A 21,388-nucleotide genomic window follows, 5' to 3' on the forward strand; every position below is an offset into this window, starting at 1 on the left:
GTTTGAAACTGGACCAGGGTAGGCACGTGGCTCAAGAGCTACCCATCTATAAATCAACTAGAAATTCATGAAAGGATCCCATGTAAAGGACTTTGTACATAGGAGGAGATTTATTTAGCTTGGCCAATCGGGCTGGCTCTCCCCAGAAATCGTTCTGAAAAATCTGAAGAGAACTAATTAGGAAGGTGAATGTTGCCAAGCTGCAAAAATAGCAGAGATGTCATAAATGTGAATCCACTCAACAAATAATGATGACAACCGTGATAGTGGTGGTGGTGGTAATGATTATGACGATGATAGATATTTTTTATTGCCTAATGATACATCATTCCTTCTAACTATTAACTCCTATAAGCCTCACAATAACCCTATGATGTGAGTACGTCCATTTTAAAAATAAGTAAGCAAAACACAGAAATGTTCAGTAACTTGCTCAATGACAACAGTTAGTAAGTGGCGAAGTCTGATTCAAACATAGGAGTCTATTTCCAGAAATTGTGCTCTCCTTTAAAATGGTCTTAGCATCAGAAATGAAGAGACATGTTTGGAGGCTGACTTTTTCTAAAAGCTCTGTTTCTTACAAGTACATGACTATTACATAGCTGATGACTTTACACTCAAGGAAATGCTTCTATTATATGTCTGTTCATATTTACATGGGATTTTAGCCAAGCTTTAGATGTTTAGAGAGTGCTATATAGCCTAAACAACTTATATATTAGAAATACATGTTCACATTTCTAAAAAATAAATGTAAGTTAGAAATTACTCACTGATTAAAAATATGAATATAAAAAGACTATTTCAGTTATGGTATTTTCACAGTACAAAGGTAATTTTTAGAATATGAGAAAGCACGTAAAAGAAGGTGTTGCATTTGGCTTCTTTTTCTGCTACCTTACCCATTACTACACACTTATTGTCTTTAGTAGGAAAAGATGTAAGTATATTTTTTTTAACTGGGGACTAATAATTCAACAATATGTATACATGTTCAATTTTCAACATAGATGAAATAGGACTTTTTCAATGATGACAACTTAAGGCAGAAAAAGCAGAGACATACTTGGTAGCCAGATGTCTACCACAAACACCTTTAAACCTACAAAGAGAAAGAATCACCTGAGTACTTTAGCCTCAACGTTTTTCCAAATGCCCATTGTCTGAGTAATTATCTACTAAAATACTATTTTGGAAATATAGGAGTTACCCTATTTATTCTGTAGCTACATTATAATTGGCTGGATTCCAGTGCTGTATCTGAAACAACCCCATCACCCCCAAATTTTCTGCACAGGTCTCTTTTCCCAAAGCACATATATGGTTAACACCGTTTATTTATTGACTCAATAAATATTTAAAGCATATTTTCTAGCCAGGCACTGTTCTAAGTGTGGGGGAATACCACATGGGAAAAAAAAGAACATTAAAACTGTTGCCTTCATTGAATTTACTGTCTAATAGGGAGACTAAACAAACAAGCAAATAGGTAATACATCAGAGAGTGAAGGTAATGTTATGGAAAAAAGTAAAGAAAAAATGGAAAGAGGTTATAAGAGAGTTGGAAATGGAGTCACAGTTTTAAGTCGGGTGGTTAGTGGTGGCATTACTAAAAAGGTGCTACTCAAGAGAACAAGTATGTCAGAAAAGAGGATATTTGTTGGGGGGATGAAGTCTGAAAGTTGAAGGAAAACAGACCTAAAGCCAATTCCTTGAGGAAAAAAAAAATGGTCACCAAGTACTACATAAAACTTCACTGTAAGTTTAGAAGGTTGCAAAATTATAATATAAAGCTATGTATATAAGATAATTTCCAGTCTAACTGACATCTTTGCTTGGTTTTTCAACTGACTTTTAGTCTAGTCACAGTCAAAATTAATTGCTGCTCTTGTACCATCTCCAGACTGCTCAATTCAGTCGCCTCTGTATCAATATAAACAGTAAGTCCATCTTCCCAGTTCTGAAGCCAAAACCTTGAGTTGTCCCTGACTCCTGTCTCTCTCATTCCCAATATCCAATCTTTAAGCAAATTTAGTTAGTTTTACCTCTCACCATATACACACAATCAACAGTATTCAACCTCCCCATTTCTAAAATCCTGGTCTCTGTCTCCACCATTTTTCACCAAAATAATAGCAACGGTTTTTACATTCCTGCTTCTACCTGTACCACTTCTCAGACTATTTTCAACACAGCATTCAGAAAGACTCCTTTAAAGCATGTCATATCATGATTCTTCTGGCTTCAAACCCCTCCAATAGCTTCTCATTCTACTCAAAGTAAAAGCCAAATGTCTTATGATGGTTTATACATCATACAAGACCAGGCCTCCCTTTTAGTTTCAGACTTCTATTATTGCGCACTTCACCGACATTCACCTCCAAAAACATTTTCTCCTCAGAACTTCTCTACTTGCTATTTCTTCCACTGTAAATGCATCAATGAGTAGAAAACTCTTTTTAAAGAATGGATGGAAGGCTAGGTTCACTAACTAGCAAGTAAGTCACATATATCACAATATACCACTTAAATTCATGCCTTGGTGGCATTATAAACTACTAAAGACATAGAACTTTGGTTTTTTTGTCAATGTTATAAGGTGGAAAACTGGAATTTATGAATACCAGGGTTCTACTCTATAAATCAATGGAAGAGGAGAGAGATTTAGTCTTAAATCACGGAAGTTCTAATTGTTGCAAAAATATACTTGATGCCCATACCTTCTCTCACTCTAAAATACACTTCATCATTGGTGATAAGAAAATTTTGACAATGGAAAAACTAAATTAAGAAAAACTATAATAAAAATGTTATCTTTCTAATTTTTAAAAATTATATACTAAGGAATTCAGATTAGCTATTGAATATTAATTTTTACAGAGAACTTCCCAGTAACCACAGCAGGGTGAAAATGTACATATTTAAATGAAGTTCCATTGTCTGATAAGTAAGAGCATATTAAGATATTTGGTAAAAATCTTTCCCAGATTGAAATTTCAAGAAGCATTTATTAAAAGAACTCTTCTATAAGAAGTTTGGGATACTATAATATACAATGTTTTAAACTTTAATTTTTCTCTGCCTAGATTTTTATACAGTGACTTATAAAATTAAAGAAATGACACTAAATTTAAATTCAAGTAAAGAACTTAAAGATCAAACTGCTCAAGTACACTACTTAACAATGGATAGAGATAGAGCCTAGTGAACTTGACATGTAAAAATCCAAAAGGAGTGAGTAAACTGTCCTTTAGACAGCTTTTCAGCAGAAGTTTTTGTTCTATTAAATAAACAGGGGCTAAAGTATAAAGAAAGCTTTATGAGAGTAAAGGGATTTGGGCTCATCTAGAAGAACTTTTGAAAGGAAGTAAAAAGGACAAAACTAGACCATTCTGACATGCAAAAATCAGAAATACAGGCTCAGGGAAAATCCTAACTCTCTGTCAGAAACACAAGGATCATTGTAGCAAATAAAAAGGGTTTAGGTTCGGTATCCCTTATATAGCCAGGAATAAAAAGGCATAGTGAAGGACTTTCGCAAACAAGCAGATCAATTAATATTTACACTAGCTGGTACTAAATTGAATATTTCAGTGTAGTGTCTAAAAATTTATAGTAAGATTTATCTGGCACAAGGAGTTACAACTGTTGGAAGAAAAAGAGATAAAGAAATAAATTCATGTAATACCCTAGGCTCAATATATTAGAAACCTTGTGTGCTTTTGGGGCAAGATATCTTACAAAATAAAGCCTCTCCTTATGTTCTTTCCTATATGACATGATTCACATATGAATCTCCTCTGTACTAAGTAGTGTCCTACATTCTGCAAATGTAGTGCTAAAAGCAGACAACATGTCCCCTGCTCTAATGGAGTTTAGAATTTAGTAGGGAGGAAAATCCATTATATAGGAAATTATACAGGCACAATGAATATCAAAATTTGAGAATCTCCACATGTAATTGACGATTATTGGAGAGAAACTATCTTGGACTTGCATATCAGAGAAGGCTGGGCTAATCTGGAATCCTAATGATGAACAGATACTGGTAAAGAGAAAGAGGGGGCATTGTAGGAATTGTGTTTCTCAGAGATAATGGAATGGTGTGAGGGTGAGCCTGATGTTTGTAAGACCTGAGATTTCTGCACAAGGAGGTGGCATTGAAGAGAAAGTGGCAAAATATAATGCAAATGAGAGCAGACCCTGAAGTTCCTTTACAGAGGGCATTAGGAGATTGGATTTCATGCTAAGGGCAAGGGGTGACACTAAGACCTAAAAGGGCTTTTATGTATGATGATAGATGACAGATTTTTCACTTTGGAAATATCACAGGAGCTTAAGTATGGACAATGGAAGTTTACAAAACTGACGGCAGGAGACAAGTTAGGAACATGCTGCAGAAATCTAGGTGAGAGGTGCCAGTGCCTAAACTAAAGGAGGGACCAAGAAGGCATGAATGTTCCCTTCCACTTGAAAACGGCTTTCTCCAAGCTGTAAAACCATCTCCTATTATAAAGAAAACATTTATGAGAAGTTTTACTATTTCTTTGGTTAAAGACAATTAGCAAATTTGATGGACTATAATCCCTCTCACCTCATCTCTGAAAAATCTTTGTTTCAGCAGAGTTGAGCTTAGAATGAGTTCTAGCCTTTGTTCCATTGCAAAAGCCTTGAATAAAGTCTTCCTCTCCTATCTAACTTTGGTGCAATTCTTCTTTGACAGTGGTGATAGTGGAGGTGGTGAAAAATGGACAAGTTCAGAAAATACTTAGAAGAGAGTAAAACCAGAACATGTTGTATGATTAGCTATGGGAAGACTCAGAAACTATTCCTGAGTTTAGATTCGTGCAACTGAATGTACAGAGGTGCCTTAAGGAATATAAGAGTTTGAGCAGATTAATGGATTAAGGTGGTGCATTTAGGTTTGGAAACATTGAGATCTACAGATGCCTGTGATTATTTCAAGGAGAGGAAATTTGTAGGCCTCCCAATATATGTAGTCAGAGCTGAAAAGACAGGACTAGGCTAGAATCATGTGCCTATATATGATATTTGAAATCTTGGGATTACGTGACAATGTCTAAGAAAAGTAGGAAGAGCTGGAGGACTATAGGGCTTGGATGAGAACTCTAATAAACCCTAATATTTAAAAATAGATAGAGGAAAAGGAAACCATGAAAAATATGAAGAAGATCACCCAGAAAGATAGCAGAGCAGAGTTACTGCCAAACATAAAATTGAAATGATAGTAACCAATGATGAGAAAATGTATTGCCTGCTGTGTTGCTGCTGATTAATGGAATTTTATCTAGATTTATTCAAACTGTTTTTTATAATAAGCCAAATTAGATCATGAAGATGGTAATGAGGTCATGTGTCCCAATATTCTGTAAGGTAATTCCATACAAATTTGAGTTATTGAGAGTATATTCTGATAATAATTATGGCCTATTAAAATGTTTTTAATTTTTAGAGTAAACCATTCAGCCATGGAATTGTTTTTCTATTTTCATAGTGAAGGATATTCAGCTAACTGCATGTAAACAGGTAAAAGTGAGGCAGTTTTTCCTATCACCAACATAAAGTTTACATGGCATTTTTTTTACACTAAGAACCATCGCTAGTATTTTAAGATTTGATATGCTCCAGTTCATCTGTTGCTACTGACGTTTTGAGGTTGTGTCCAGTAACCTAGGCAACTGTTCTTATTTCTGTCCTAATTTACTTCTATTTATAGAGCTTATATAGATTCAATTGCCCCAGAGATTTTCTCTAAGGCAGGGCAGGTTGACAAACTATATGCTCTTAAGTGAATATAATGTTAAACACATGACAGACCTTAGTCATCAAGCAAAGACTGCATATTACAATTTCTGTTATTTGGGGTCATCAGTATATATGACAAATAATGTATCTTTAAAAATGTAGTGTAACCTGGTCACAATGAAATATGAAATGACTATTGTTGAAATTATAATATTTAAATGTTTTGTTTTTAATGTTCTATTCATTAAACTCAATTCCAGCAATCAGAACTAGCAGACTCAAATATCCTTAAATAAAAATCTTACCCGCTCTAATTCAGTACTGTTAAACAAATTCCTTTTCTCATCAGTCACCTACAGACACTGTAATCAAAGTTTAAGTTGTGTGAGACAGAACAAAACCTTTGATTTAGTATTTAGACCTTATTGGATTTCAAGTTGTATAGGCAGAGGAAAGAATGACTGTAGAATATGTTCTTCTTGGACAGGGGCAAAGAAAGGAGAGGTGATTTTAAATGACTACTTGCAGAACTGTCTCCAACATGCATCCAATAAATATCAGAATGAGATGTATTTTTTTCTCTTTTTTAAAAATATCATTATACATCTAGAAAAATTAAATGTTGTTTTTTTCTTTTTTCTTTCTTTTTTTTTTTTTTAGGCAGTCTCTCACTCTCACCCAGGCTGGAGTGCAGTGGGTACAATCTCTGCTCACTGCTACCTCCGCCGCCTGGGTTCAAACAATCCTCCCACCTTACCCTTCCTAGTAGCTGGGATTACGGGCGTGTACTGCCATGCCCAGCTAATTTCTGTATTTTTAGTAGAGATGGGTCTTCACCATGTTGGCCAGGCTGGTCTTGAACTACTGGCCTCAAGTGATCCACCCACCTCAGCCTCCCAAAGTGCTGGTATTATAGGTGTGAGTCACTGCACCTGGCAGAAAAATTAAAAATTGAAAAGTTTAAGTCCTATGCAACTTTATGAGAACTGACAGAGACAGAAACTAATGGATTACCAAGCTACCAAAGTTCCACAAGGAAGAAAAACTCCCAGTGCAGAGCCGGGCATTTTACTAAATGATGAGAGAAATAAGAACTTGACAACTATTGGGTCAACTTTTCTGTGATGTTGCATTAACAAGAGTTGCTTTTTTGGATATCTATTTCTGTTCTAGCTTATTTATGTGAATACAGATTTACATAAACTTGCTGGCATCATTAAGAATCACAATGCCTTCTTCCTTTTAATCTCTTAAAGCATTTCTTGATTAGTCCCCTTCTTGAGGCAAAAAAACAATTTCAAAAGACTTGTGGTAGTAAAGTGTCCATGATGTCAAAAATACTTAGTACCATGAAACAGGAAACCAAGTAGTCCCGTATCAGGAGTCAGAGAGATTTGTATTTACAAAGCTCCCTGAGCTACTCAATAAAAAGTCAAAGCACATCAGGAGCACACAAAGATCTGCATTTTTCGTGAGATTCATTTTATAAAAATCAAAATTTATTGTTCACTTCCTATGTGCCGGAAACCAAACAAGAATTTTCACATATCTAATTGAATCTTCAAAAACACCTATAGATATTATTATTATCATCATCATGATTTTACAGATATGAAAATTGAAAGTTAGAAATGTAACTTTATGAAGGTCATATGGATAGTAATTGGTGGAAATAAGATTTGAGTCAAGGTTTATGTGACTCCAAAGTCCATTCTCTTGACTTATACATTATAGCAGTTCTATAAAAGGCAAGTCACTTGCTCACCTATTCTATTCCCCAAACTCTCTTTCAACCAATTTTATGAAGAGCCTTTTTAAACCCACAGTTATTACCCAGGTAAGTTTGAGGAACGTTCAGCTGCCGCCCTGCTGCAACTTAAATAATTTCCTAAGTCTCTACTACGACTGCTGCCCCTATTGCAGAAAATAAAACAGGAAAAACTTCTAGAAATTAGAATTCTCGTTTTATTGAAACATCACACAGGCCAACGTGATGAGACAATGACTAAGGAGCAACTGCCTTTGCTCTTCTGGATTCCGTGGTGGGAACTAACTTTGGATCCTCATCCTGCAGGATCCCCTGCTATATGACCCTACTTGCCTAATACTGCACTTCATCAAGGTGAAGTGACCCACCAAGAGAGACTTTCAGGGTCTGGGCATTACCAGGTAGTTTCTAAATGGTAATCAACTAGCCAATTTTGCTACTGATAGAAGATTGCAGGATGGGGACATGTAGAAATTTGCAAGGTTTAAATACATCTGATTTTAAGGTTTGTGGTCTTCAGTTTAACAAATCGTCTTTCTAGTACAGCAATTTATAATATCAGCTCTGTAATACTGGCTGTTGCAATAGTAGATCAATGACCATATTAAGGGATGATGAGACTATTCCAGTTTACAAGTGTGCTGTACTGGAAAGAGAACACGTTTGAGGCCAAAAGACCTGAGATTTGGTCCCAGTCAATATGACTTGCACAAACTACTTAAATTTTTTGTTTCATTTCCTAATTAGTAAAACCAAAAGGAAAAGATAACAAAAAATAAGCTCCAGGGCTTTTTATAAATAAGCTACCAATTTGAAAATGTTCTGTAAACTATAATGGGTTAAGTAGTATCAGGCGCTGCTCTGTTTAAATAGAAAATATGATGTAGTCTGTATGTCATATAACATTTTAGGAAGCTTTTAGGACTTACAAAAATCTTATTAATAAGTTTAGAAATTTTATTCTCTTTTAAAAAGTATATTTTCATGTCTCTTTTGAATGTGAGTTTTTCGGATAAAAGATGCCTATTTTATTCTGGCTGAAAGCATGAACAGAATAAACAATGAGCTCTGTGAAGAATGTTCTATGAACCCGTATCAAACTCAAACTCCTGTGTCACTCCGGTACGCCGGATCACTGGATATAACCATGTGTTGGTCCAGTGAGTATTCATGTTTAATAATTAAGATAATTACTGATTTCCACTGCTGTTTCCATTGCCACTTCATAAGTCATGCATTATTGGTCTTTTAATATTTTGTTCTCATTGACCACAGACTCTAAATCATTATATGTTAGTTACAGACCTTTACAATGCCTAGTGGCATTTGCCACTGGTGACAACAATAATAAATGATGTTGAGCTGAAGCTAGTAGGAATGAAATACAGAAAGTAAAATGATAATAAATAACTGTCACTCTATTACTAGACAGTGCCTGGTTCTAGCACACGTTCAATACAGCAGAGTCTGCATAATCCAAGAACTAAAAAGGCATTTACCCTTTAGTAACAGCAACAACAACAAAAAACAAATCCATTTACTCATCTTGTGCTGTCACCCCAAATTCCACACTGAGCAGGGCATGAGTATTTAAAGATTTCTCAACAGAATCTCTTTCAATATCTTATAGTATCTTCTCAAAGTGAGAGTGTGTGTGAAATGTGCCAAAAGTTACACTCAGTCCAATGGATATGAAATTACAGCAATTATGGCTAGAATGTGACAATAATGTCTCAGATGGATATGAGACTGAAGATACAAATATCATTTTATTATTATAAGGATTATGGAACACAGATATTAGTATAAAGATTATGGGACTCAAGAATACAAGATGTCTGGTAGATATTGTAAAACCTGTCTAAATATAATGTTGGTTCTTGTTGGGTGATTTGGGTGGGGACCAAATTTGAGCTATCCTTTTCCTTGGCCATCTGTCTCATAAACTTAACTTAGGAGAGTAGAATCTGTTGTAATAAACTCACAAGGCAGATATAATGTAAGGGTTGTTATTGGTATCAAATCATCTACAATATAAAATAATTTCTCTTCAAAATTTAAAGGAAAATTTGTGTCTTCCCCTTGTCAGACAGGCTGTGTCCTCTTTCTCATTCCATTAATGATACATCAGGTTTATTGCTCTGGTGGCGGTCTGTTTGTTTTTTAGTAAAGGACTTATCCTAACTTTATTTCCTGAGTAAACTGACATGTGGCAATCACAGAAGGTCTGAGTCTGAAGACATAATCCTCTTACTACACAAGTTACATAAATCTGAGCCTTAGTGATCTTATTAGTAAAACTGTAATAATATTAATATAGCAAAGTTAATGTAAAAATTAAGTAAATAATATATGTGGAGTAATTTTCTTTTATTATTTTCTTCCAAAAAGCAGAGTCTGAGACTGGAAGGTAGTTTGTTTTGGAAATAGATACTAGTAAACAGAACTGGGAGCCTGGGAAGAACGAATCAGGAAAGAAAGGAGAGCCAGTCTAAAGACACAGTATCAACATGGTTACTACTTGGTCCTACTGGGGACCCTTTCAGGTTCTGTGGAAAATGCATTTCCGAATTGTCCATCTTAGAAATAGAATAGGGCTATTGGTCAAGAGTTGCTCTACGTGGGGTTCGTGCCTCATATGAGGTTGTATATGTATTATTGTGACTGAGCAGTTATCAGAGGGATTCCACATAGTAGTTGCTAGGAAGCCCCAGGGCAGGAAGTGAATAAAATCCAAATTATTTGGGATTTATGCAGAGGAGATTTATAAGAGCAGAGAATAGCCAGGTTGAATATAATGTTGCCATCGGTAGATTTCGTGGTCAGGGATCTATCTTGTCACTAAACTGTGGTGAGGTTTTCACCCAGCGGCATTCCGAATGAACTGGATTGTCTGAGAACTGTACACAGCAGAACACTAATGCAAGATGCAGAGCAGTTTCAGGGTAGTTTCCACAACATTAGAAGCAGTGGCTTCTATGAAACATTCTTAAGATTCAGAACCATAGAGATCATCAAGTTTGTAAACTATAATGGGGAGCCAGTCATCCAGCTGGCCTGGCCTATACTTTGGACCAAGAACAAAAATACAAATGAAAATAGTAGTAATAAGAAGTTTACCATCTTATATAATGTGGAAATTTTTGAAACACTTCCATATGCATTATCTTAGTTGAAGTTACCAGTGATGCTGTGATGGTATTATTCATCTCATTTTTCAAATGAATAAATTTGGTTTTCTGTCTACAAGTGCTAAGCCAGAATAAAAAGTGAGATGTGTTTATCCTAATTTCAGCATTCTAAAAAAAAAGCCTTAATATTAACAAAATTTCCTTTGGTCAATTACTTTGTAAGCCTTGACACCTACACTTCACCTTCAGTGACATCAGCCTGAGTGAATCACACACCCACTTCCCTGAAAGCATGAGCAAAGCTTATCTTTAGCAAAATGTATTTCCAATTCAATTTCCATTCATAAGATGTGATCTCTATCAACGATGCCAACTAGATTTGAAGGAAACTAAATCCAGATGCTGTGTGACCCTAGACAGTTTTCAACACAAATTGGCTACTAGAGGGCTGACAAATAACCCAAATAATCTGTAAGAAATGGAAACTCAAGAAAGTAGCATTTCCCAATATATTACCAAATACTATCTGTCTGGCTATGGGATAATGGTGTCTACTCGGAGAACATTTTTTTCTCCACTGAAATGAAATATTCTTATTACCAAAATTTGAGATAAGCAATGTTTCTGATAAAACATAGGTTTTATTTTCTTGGCTGATATATATTATTTCTAGGTAATCTGAATGTCTGAAAACATGGAAATTTCCCAAATTTATCCTTTCCCATATTATGTTTTACCATATTTTCTGTATTTTATAGTAAATGAGAAAATAGCACACTGTAAAAACAAATATGTAGATGCAAGATGTTATTGTTAATAAAAAGATACAGTTAAGCTCTAACGAGAGCTTTTTAAACATTCATTTCACATATGTGAAATAGATAAACAAAATATTTTACATAATATGTTGTGGGATTTTAAAAAGGCAATCAAAAAGAATGGTAGAAACAGAATCTAACTCTCTGCATCTGTTTAAAATGATATTTTTCAGTGTATTTATCTTATTTTCCATTCTTAGGGAATAGAAATCCAAAGGATTATAGGTAAAATTTGGTAAAGACTGAAGTTTGTTTTTTTCATTTTTTTTCAAATCAGTTTCCATAAGCCATAGATTACAATAGAATATCAAAATGTAAGGAATATCAACATTTTTATTTAAGGAAATGTGCACTAACATGCATTGTGACATGGAGTTAACCAAACAGGTCTTTGCTTGAAATGTTTCTGCGGAGCTTGTATGAGAATATGTCTACAAAAACAGAGTATGCGCCAGCCTTTCAATATAAGTGTTTCAACAACAGATATATGCATAAGAGACCAGAAAACAGAGGGAAAGTTTAGGAATTTGCTTCCATCTCCAAATTTTATGTCACTGAATTTATAATTTATATAATTTATATAATTTATAATTATAATAATAATACTAATAATGATCGTGATAATCATACTATTGTTGATGCTGCTATTACTACTATGAATAATAGTAACTAACAGTTATTAAGAAGTTACTATGAACTAGGCACCATATAAGTGCTCTGCTAGTTGACTCAGTTAATTCCCACAGTAATCCTCATATGAAGGATACTATTAGTATCTCTGCTTTACAAATGAGGGAACTGAGGTACAGAGAAGCTAATTGACTTTCTCAAGTAACACTCCAGAAGGAGGTGGCAGATTCACAGGCATTCCCAGGAAGCCTTAAGCACCATGCCGTACTACGTGGGTTTCAGATCCAAGGTTTGTTGTCTGGTCTATAGTTGCAAGTTATAAGTGGCTAGGATGCCAAACTTTCACAGATACCCAGGCACTGGGTGGGAGTAAAGTGAAGTACAATATCTCAGAGTAATTCAGAAATTAGAATTAACATATTTGGAGTCGTGTGGTGGTGGTGGCGGTGGTGGTGGTGGTGGTGGTGGTGGTTGGGTGTGTGTGTGTGTATGTGTTTGGGGGCAGGCACAGCAGAAGTTATTGTAGAGAAAGAAAAGTAGATTATTGACTCAGACAAGTTGTCTTTTCCACTAGAATTTTGGAGTATATTTACAACTTCTTCATTTCTTTTTTCTACTCTAAGCAAACATGTACATATTTCACTTTTATATTCCCATGACTCCTATAAAGATCAAAAGCAGTATGGAGTGATTCACTACATGACCTAAAATGGACTTACTGTGAGCTCTCAAGATAGAGGAAAATAATTCCCCTCATGTGGTTTCCCTTAATGCTAAGGCTTTTCTCCATGTGCTTCACAGAACTAGCTCCAGATCTAGAAGTCCCACCCATTAGAGGCTGCCTAGATTGACAAAGGGAAGGCACAGCCTTCAGTGACACAGTACATGGTTCTCCCACCAGTTGAAGTGACATACCCTATCAGTTTTCCCTTCGGTCTGAATGCTGGTGTGACTGCGGACCTCGTGTTCCTCTTCGAGGTCAGAAACATCCTCCAGTTCCTCTGGGGTCTATAAAAAGAAAGCAAAACATTGCTAGTGGGAATGTAAAAGCATTTCTTCTTTGGAAAACAACGTGGCAGTATCTTAAAAGGGTAATCATAGAGTTACCATATGACCCAGCAATTTCACTCCTGGTTATATACTCAAGAGAAACGAAGGCATATTTCCACACAAATACATACACACAAATGTTCACAGGAGCATCAGTCATGATAGCTAACAAAGGGAAAGAAATGTATACCTACTGATGAATGGATAAACAAAATGTGGTACATGTGTACAATGGAATATAATTTGGCCATAAAAAGGAGCAAAATACTGATAGACACCACAACACAGGTGAACCTTGAAAACATCATCCTAAGTGAAGGCAGCCAGCCACAAAAGGCCACATATTGTATGATCCCATTTACATGAAATGTCTACAACAGGCAACTCTATAGAGATAGAGATTTAATTAGTGGTTGCTAGGTGCTAGGGGAAAGGGGAAATTGGCAACGACAGCTGATGGGTATGTGGTTTCTCTTTGAGATGTAACAATGTTCTGCAGTTAGATAGTAGGAATGATCACAAACCCTTCTGAATATACTAAAAAACACTGAGTTTTATACTTCAAAATGGTGACTTTTATGGTATATGAATTATATCCCAATAAATTGTGAGAGAAAAAGAAAGCAAAAAAATGATCACAAGGAAAATTTTATTTCAGTGAATAGCAGTTTGGCTACCCACTATGTGGTTACTGCAAACCAAGATGCTTACAGTTGATAAATGCATTAGATAATCATCATTAAAATCATATATCATCAAAATGCCACCAGAAATTATCAAGAAATTAAAATTTTAGGGAGTTAATAAATAATTCAACTTGAAATTCAGTGTCTATTATAAAGAGTTAGCTAACTTCCATTCCTTCTTTCAATTTCAGCTTAAGTGCCTCTTTCTCAGGGAGGTGTCTTGCTCAGGAATCCTCTAGACTGGGCTGGATTCCCTGCCAAGTGTTTCCTAGCCCCCTCTACTTTATTTGCCATAATGATCATCATACTTTCATATGTCATTGCTGAATTAGGCAGCTAATTGTTGAACTGTCTATTCTGTGAGGCAAAGACATGTGTTCCTTGTCATTTTTGCAAATACAGGTCAAAGTGCTTAACTAGAATTAGCCTAGTATTTGTTTTAGTGCACAAGGTCTCAACTTAATGTGTTTTTTTATTTCAATACCTTTGGGGGATACAAGTGGGTTTTGGTTAGATGGATGAATTACATAAATGTGAAGTCTGAGATTTTAGTGAGCTCTTCATCCAGGTAGTGCACATTGAACCCAATATGTAGTTTTTTATTCCTAACCTCTCTCCCATCCTCCCTGCTTCTGAGTCTCCAGTGTCCACTATTCCACTCTGTATGATTCCTTTGCTACAAAATCCTGGTGACAAGCCCAGAAAATAAGTATTTAGGTTTCATAGAAAACAACCAAAAACGAAGTAGAAGATGTCCTTGGGCCAGCATCTTTCATGCACATATGGCTGTTGAAGACTGGAAATGGGCAGAGCCCGTCTCCTTAGACTAGCTCTGGTTTGCCTTAAACCTTGCTTTACACACAGATGTTCTGTTTATTTTCAGGGTTGCCAGTAGCCTTTCATCCCTTGGGAGCACTCCAGAGATGGGGACATTCGACGATTAGCTCATATTATAGAGCAAAACTACCAATTTCCTATTCATTAATGGCTTCAGATTCTTTCTCATCTCATAGATCTTTAAACAGCACTTTCTTTGTTCTCACACACTTGCACTGAGCAATACCCATCCCTTTGCAGAAGAGCATTTTGCATTTATTTCAACCAATTCCTATCAGATATTAACATTCCCCCTCTCGCCAAAGCCTTCAATGTGCTATTTTTTATCTCTATGTTGATCTCTTTGCAATCCTTCTTTGCTGCAACTACATGCAGCTATTATCTTAGGACAATTTATTCTTTCTTCTTAGGTATTAATAGCACAAGTTCATTACTATGTAATTTCTATACAATCATATATCTCATTATTAGCCATTTTGTGTATTCTTGTCACAGTATTCTTGAGAAAGCATCTTTGCAATTTCCCTCCTTGTTTTATCACCAGGCCCTATAACATTTGAACAAATTCAGTTAATCAAATTCTCTTTCTCGTGCCCTGTTGTTTTGCAACTGAAGGCTGTCTGGTGTCCCTACTGTGATCTGTTTCTTATAAATGTCTGTAGTTTATTACTTGGGTTTTATCCTATCATGCAATGACAAATAACTTCATCATCCACTCCTATAGTTTATTCAACCCCCAAATAAAGTAACAAACTAAGAACAATTGCTGCTATCAGAAGTCACAAGTGCCATTTTTGTTGGGGATGCTGTGGGAAGAAATAAGCCTACCATTTACGCCCACATACTTCTGTGTTTTTCTTTGGTTTAACACAGGACTAATAGTTTTCTTGCAAAGCTACAAAAACTGACCTCTTCTTTTCATGAACAAAATCAGTGGGGAAGTGTTCAAAACACTTGCTGGCAGCATTTCACATTCTGTAAGGCATGGTGTTGGATGGTATTGTGAAAATAAATAGTTAAATACAAAATGCTACCGTTTAAGTGGAAACTAAGAGAGAGGAAGGAGTACTCTAATAATTTTGAGGGCAATACATTAACTCCTTCAGCACTAAACACAAATAATAGAAATAATAAATATCCCAGACTTTGGGAGGCCAAGGCGGGTGGATCACCTGAGGTCAGGAGTTCGAGACTAGCCTGACCAACATGGAGAAATCCTGTCTCTACCAAAAATACAAAATTAGCTGGGCATGGTGGCACATGCCTGTAATCCCAGCTACTCGGCAGGCTGAGGCAGGAGAATAGCCTGAACCCAGGCGGTGGAGGTTGCAGTGAGCCGAGATCACGCCATTGCACTCCAGCCTGGGCAACAAGAGTGAAACTCCATCTCAAAAAAAAAAAAAAAAAAAAGAAAAAAAAAGGGGTGGGAAAGGAGGGATGATAGAGTACCCTAGACCATGCCTTCTTAAAATATTCTGCTTCTACCTATCTGGTAAACATCTGGAAGTTGTGTGTGTGTGTGTGTGTGTTTCTAATCAATTTTCATTCTGTGAAAGATTAACTATCTTAGAGGCAGTGTTATATATTAGAAAGGCCCTATAATATTGAGTAATGCAGACCTGAATTTGAGTTCTGGTCCTCTAATGAGTGACTATGGGCAATATGTGTTCTCTTTTAAAGTTTGGTTCCCTCAGAATAAAATCTGGATAATAATACCTAATCCCAAAAGTTGTTGTGAGGCTCAATTATACTAAGATGCTTTGGGTAAGAGCTTAGCCCACAGACATAGCTGGATTGTGGCAAAAGTTTATTTCTATTTGTTGCTTTTCCTCTTCTTTCTCCACTATCTTATACCTCATCCCAATATACACCTTTATATTTTTATTAAACATTTATGTAAATTTATCCAAATTTTAATCACCTTTATTCCAAATTTAATAATTTTAATCCATTATACTCCAAATTTATTTTTGATTTGGGAGTTTGGATAAACCACCAATGTTTTTGTCCTTTAGATTCTACACAGACATTATTTTGGGTTGACATGGTACATTTACTAGTTGTCTCCAGTTACAGTTACCTGAGTTTGATTATCTAATATCATTGTGCTAAACAGGGTTTAATATAATTACCCATGCACTGCTTCCTTCTAAACTCCATGTAAGAGATCTCTTTTAATTGGACTTTAATCATGTCTAAGAGTGAAATTATCTCTTAAACTGGCCTCAGCAAAGATTCACTCTAGCATGATTCTTGGGGATGATGGAAATAATTTGTCTTCTTTAAGCTGGGCTGTCTCTAAACCAGACCAAGATGAAGAGAGCCCATTTTTTCAGAAAAAGTGTTAATCAATGCAGACATTAATGTTATTTCTCATATCAGAATTGTGGAGATATATTTCATATTTCCTATTTTACCTCTGGCTTATTATGGAGTCTTCCTTAGGCAGCCCAAAAGTGATTTGGAATAGGCTTAGTTTCTTCACCCATAAAATAGCACAAATACTACCTAATTTTTAGGGTTATTGTAAAGATAAAACAAGATGATGGACTAGAACATTATTCGGTGACTAGGAAATACTGAATTATTAATATTGTTTATGAATATTATAGATTATCATTACTGTTGTTATCTCACTTGATTCATGCAAAAGAAGCCAAAAACAAATATAGAAGTTGAAGTTGAAAACATTCAGGCTGAGTTGTTTACATAGAAGCCAGGACAGCAGTGACATAGTAGTAATACATTAAGACTTCAGGGTCACAGTACATTTCATATATATATCCTTTTTCCCACAAGGAGTTCAATCCTTCCTACAGACATTATCTCACTAATTCTTTCAGCATCCCTAATGAAACACGTGGCATTATTACAATTAAAAATTCACTTGGGCAGATTTTATAAATATTTAATATTAAAATACAAAAAAGAAATTCGTGGTTGCTAAATTTTAAAGAAAGAAAAAAACACACAGGAAGAAAATAAAGAAGAAATAAAAAGTATTAAAAATACTGTGGAAAACAGGAGTCATGCTTGGCTTCTCAGAATTATGTTTGAATTCTAAATCATACACATGACTTATTATAAATATAATTCACTGGCTAGCTTTCACTGACTTACTAAAATCAAATAACCACCACAGTAATGTCAGGAGTGGTCTCGCACTCAGAGAAGCTCTTAGGAAACACGCTATGAATGTCCATCCCAAGGAGGAGGCTAATGTCACACGTTCAGTGATTTCATTCCAGCTGAGGTGGTAACGTAGGATGATTTCGCAATGTCAAAATGGAGAGATCAGAATTAAAATACATTTAAGAAATAAAAATATATCAATGACACAATGCCAAAATAAAGAAAATTAAGACATGGCCCTTGTTTAACACACACACACAAACACACACTGAAGTTCCTGCCCCACACCTTTGACCATGAGACTGGCACTCAACCTTATAAATATTCGAGAAATCAGTGACATTTCTGTTACACTGACTCCTTTTCTCCTCCTCAAACATGTCCCACTTGTCAGCACTTTCCACTTAAGGCTCTTTGTGTCTTTCTATTGACCCCTTCTTGCGGACTGGATCCTTCTCGGCATGAGAGCTCAGATGCTCTCTATTCATAGAAGTCTCCGCTGGCCAGTCTAACTAAAGTTAACCCTTTTCCCCATTTCATTTATTTCTTATATTAGTCTACATATTTTCTTTAGGTCCTTTTTCATGATTTTCACCTGAAATTATATTTTTTCTCCATTTTTTTCTTGTTTTTGGCAGGTGGGATACATTTTTTATCTTATCCCCACTAGAACTTAACTTACATGAAAATAGGGATGTTGTTTGTCTTGTTCTCCACCCGGAGAACATGAAATGGCACATAGTATGTCTCAATTTTTCTATTCCTTAGCTGAATAAAGGAACAAACAATTTAATTACTGACAAGTTTTGTTACTGATCAATTTCACAAGAAAATCATGGGAACATTTTTGAGCTGTGGAGAATGTTTAATCCTTTGCCTTCTGTCATTAATAACCATTGAATCAATAACTCCTTGCCTATAGAAAAGTATATGCAAAGATTCTTGAATTTTTAAAAATTCCTATGGAAACTAGAGATGAGATTTTGTGTAGAGAAAGGTTTTCCATAAGCTCAGAAGAGATTCTCAGATGTGGAGGACTAAAAAGTTTATGATTCCATAATCAGTAGTAACTTGCCCTACTCCTTGACAATCCAATATGGATATAAAAAGACTTCAGAGAAAATGTCATCCAGTAAGCCCAGACCAGTGTTTCAAGTCTCACCATAGCCCCGTGCCACAAACTTGTCATGGAAACAGTGGTAGACCTGAAAGGGCTACATGGGCTGGGACAATGGATGTCTCATTGGCAACCAGTGTGGGTAAATGACAGAATCGGTGAGACTTCCTGATGTCTTGATGCAGCCCAAGCTTCCAGAGACAGACTTAGCCTCAAGAGAAGTGTTTCAGTCTTAGCATTGTTGACATCTTGATCTGAGTAATTCCAGTTGTGAGAATCTGTTTTGTGTATTGTAAGAAGTTTAGCACCAACCCTAGCTTCTATCTACCACACACATTTGGACCCTCTCAAGTCATGAGATATAATTAAATATGTTTCCAGACATTACCAAATATCCCCTGGAAATTTAGGGGCTTAGGAATCACCCGTTTGAGAACTACTGCTCAAGAAATTTGGCTCACTTGGCACAACATAGGCAGCAGGAGTAAGGGAAGGCCCAAGAATGACTATATTTAAATTTCCCATGAGACAAGTTAAAACTAAATTTACTTGCAAATAAGTATGTAAACTGAAAGTCATATCCCATATAATAACATTATGTTTACAAGACAAAAGAGAGAAGACATTTTAATCTTAACCAGACTACTGGAAGAAGATATCAGAAAATGTATGAAAATAAAACTACAAACTTGCTTGCAGTCTTTTTTAAAATTTATTTTTTAAATTTTTAATTGATAATTGCATGTATTATATATTTATATAGCACACTGTGATGTTTACAACAGTATATATTAACATTATGAAATGATTAAATTCTAATTAACAAATCTATCTCCTCACTTATGTATCATTTTTTGTGTGTGAAAACAATATTCAAAATGGTCTGGGCACAGTGGCTCGTGCTTGTAATCCCAGCACTTTGGGAGACCAAGGAGGGTGGATCACCTGACGTCAAGAGTTCAAGACCAGCCTGGCAAACATGGTGAAACCCCATCTCTACTGAAAATACAAAAAATTAGAAGGGTGTGGTGGCATATGCCTGTAATCCCAGCTACTTGGGAGGCTGAGGCAAGGGAATCATTTGAACCTGGGAGGCGGAGATTGCCGTGAGCCAATATCATGCCACTGCACTGTAGCCTGGGTGACAGAATGAGACTCTGTCTAAAAAAAAAAAAAAATTCAAATCAATATGCCTAAGAGATGTCTACACTTCCATATTCACAATAGCTAAGAGATGGAAGCAACCTAGGTGTCTATCCTTGGATGAACGAATAAAGAAAATGTGAGCTCTCTCTCTCAATATATATATACACAGAAACATATACACACAGTGAAATACTATTTAGCCTTAAAAAACGAAATTCTATCATTTGTTTGTCATCTTAATACCAGAATTTAATAAGCTGCTTTCATTCTGCTGAACTTGTTTTTATCTTTTATTCATAATGAGATTATCTAAAGATATCCAGTGCTAATCTAAGTTTGCTTGATTATATAATCAACTCAAGTTAACTCAGCTAACATATTCTATTGTCTTACATATACGGTCATGTTGCTTAACAATCAGGACATATCCTGAGAAATGTGTCATTATGTGAATTTGTCACTGTGCAAATATCATAGAGTATACTTAAATCTAGATGGTATAACTTACTACACACCTAGGCTATATGGTATCACCCATTGCTCCTAGGCTACAAACCTGTATGGCATGTTACTGTACTGAATACTATAGGCAGCTGTAACACAGTGGTAAATATTTGTGTATCTAAACATATTTAAACATAGAAAAGGTAAGGTGTTGTGTCACGATGTTAAGATGGCTACGGCATCTGATATGGTTTGGATTTGTGTTCCGGACAAAATCTCATGTCAAATTGTAATCCCCAGTGTTGACAGAGGTATCTGGTGGAGGTGATTGGATCATGGGGTCAGATTTCCTCCTTGCTCTTCTCATGATAGTGAGTGAGTTTCACGAGATCTGTTTAAAAGTGTGTAGCATCTCCTTCTTGGCTCTCTTCTTCCACCTCCTATCCTGTAGATGTGCCTGCTTCCCCTTCACCTCCTGCCATGATTGTAAGTTTCTTGAGGCCCCTCCAGCCATGCTTCCTGTATAGCCTGTGGAACTGTGAGCCAATTAAGCCTCTTTTATTTATAAATTACCCAGTCTCAGGTAGTTCTTTATAACCATGTGAGAACGAATAATACAATGTCATTAGGTGATAGGAATTTTTCGGTTCTATTACAGCCTTCTTATGGGACCACTGTCCTATACGCAGTCCATCACTGAATGAAACATTATCATGCACAGCATGGCTGTATGTAGACATGAACTATTGTGCTAGATACTGGGAATCTTGAAGGAAATAAAACACAATCCTTGCCGGGTAAGAATATTAGATGGAGATGAAAGATATTCCATAGAATTATATGATTTGAGACTGAAGTTGAGT

At 35.8% G+C, this 21,388-nt stretch overlaps 1 protein-coding gene across 1 annotated transcript in view; it reads right to left on the reverse strand.

The window, feature by feature from the left end:
- CTNNA3 (catenin alpha 3) overlaps positions 1-21,388 on the reverse strand; it is a 1,790,392-nt gene that overhangs the window by 182,862 nt on the left and 1,586,142 nt on the right. The window contains exon 14 of the mRNA XM_003258218.3: positions 13,029-13,121. Within this exon, the coding sequence (XP_003258266.2) occupies positions 13,029-13,121 (93 nt within the window). The remainder of the gene's footprint in view (positions 1-13,028; positions 13,122-21,388) is intronic.

This window comes from Nomascus leucogenys, chromosome 18 (assembly GCF_006542625.1).
Source record: "Nomascus leucogenys isolate Asia chromosome 18, Asia_NLE_v1, whole genome shotgun sequence".
Taxonomy (NCBI): Eukaryota; Metazoa; Chordata; class Mammalia; order Primates; family Hylobatidae; genus Nomascus; species Nomascus leucogenys.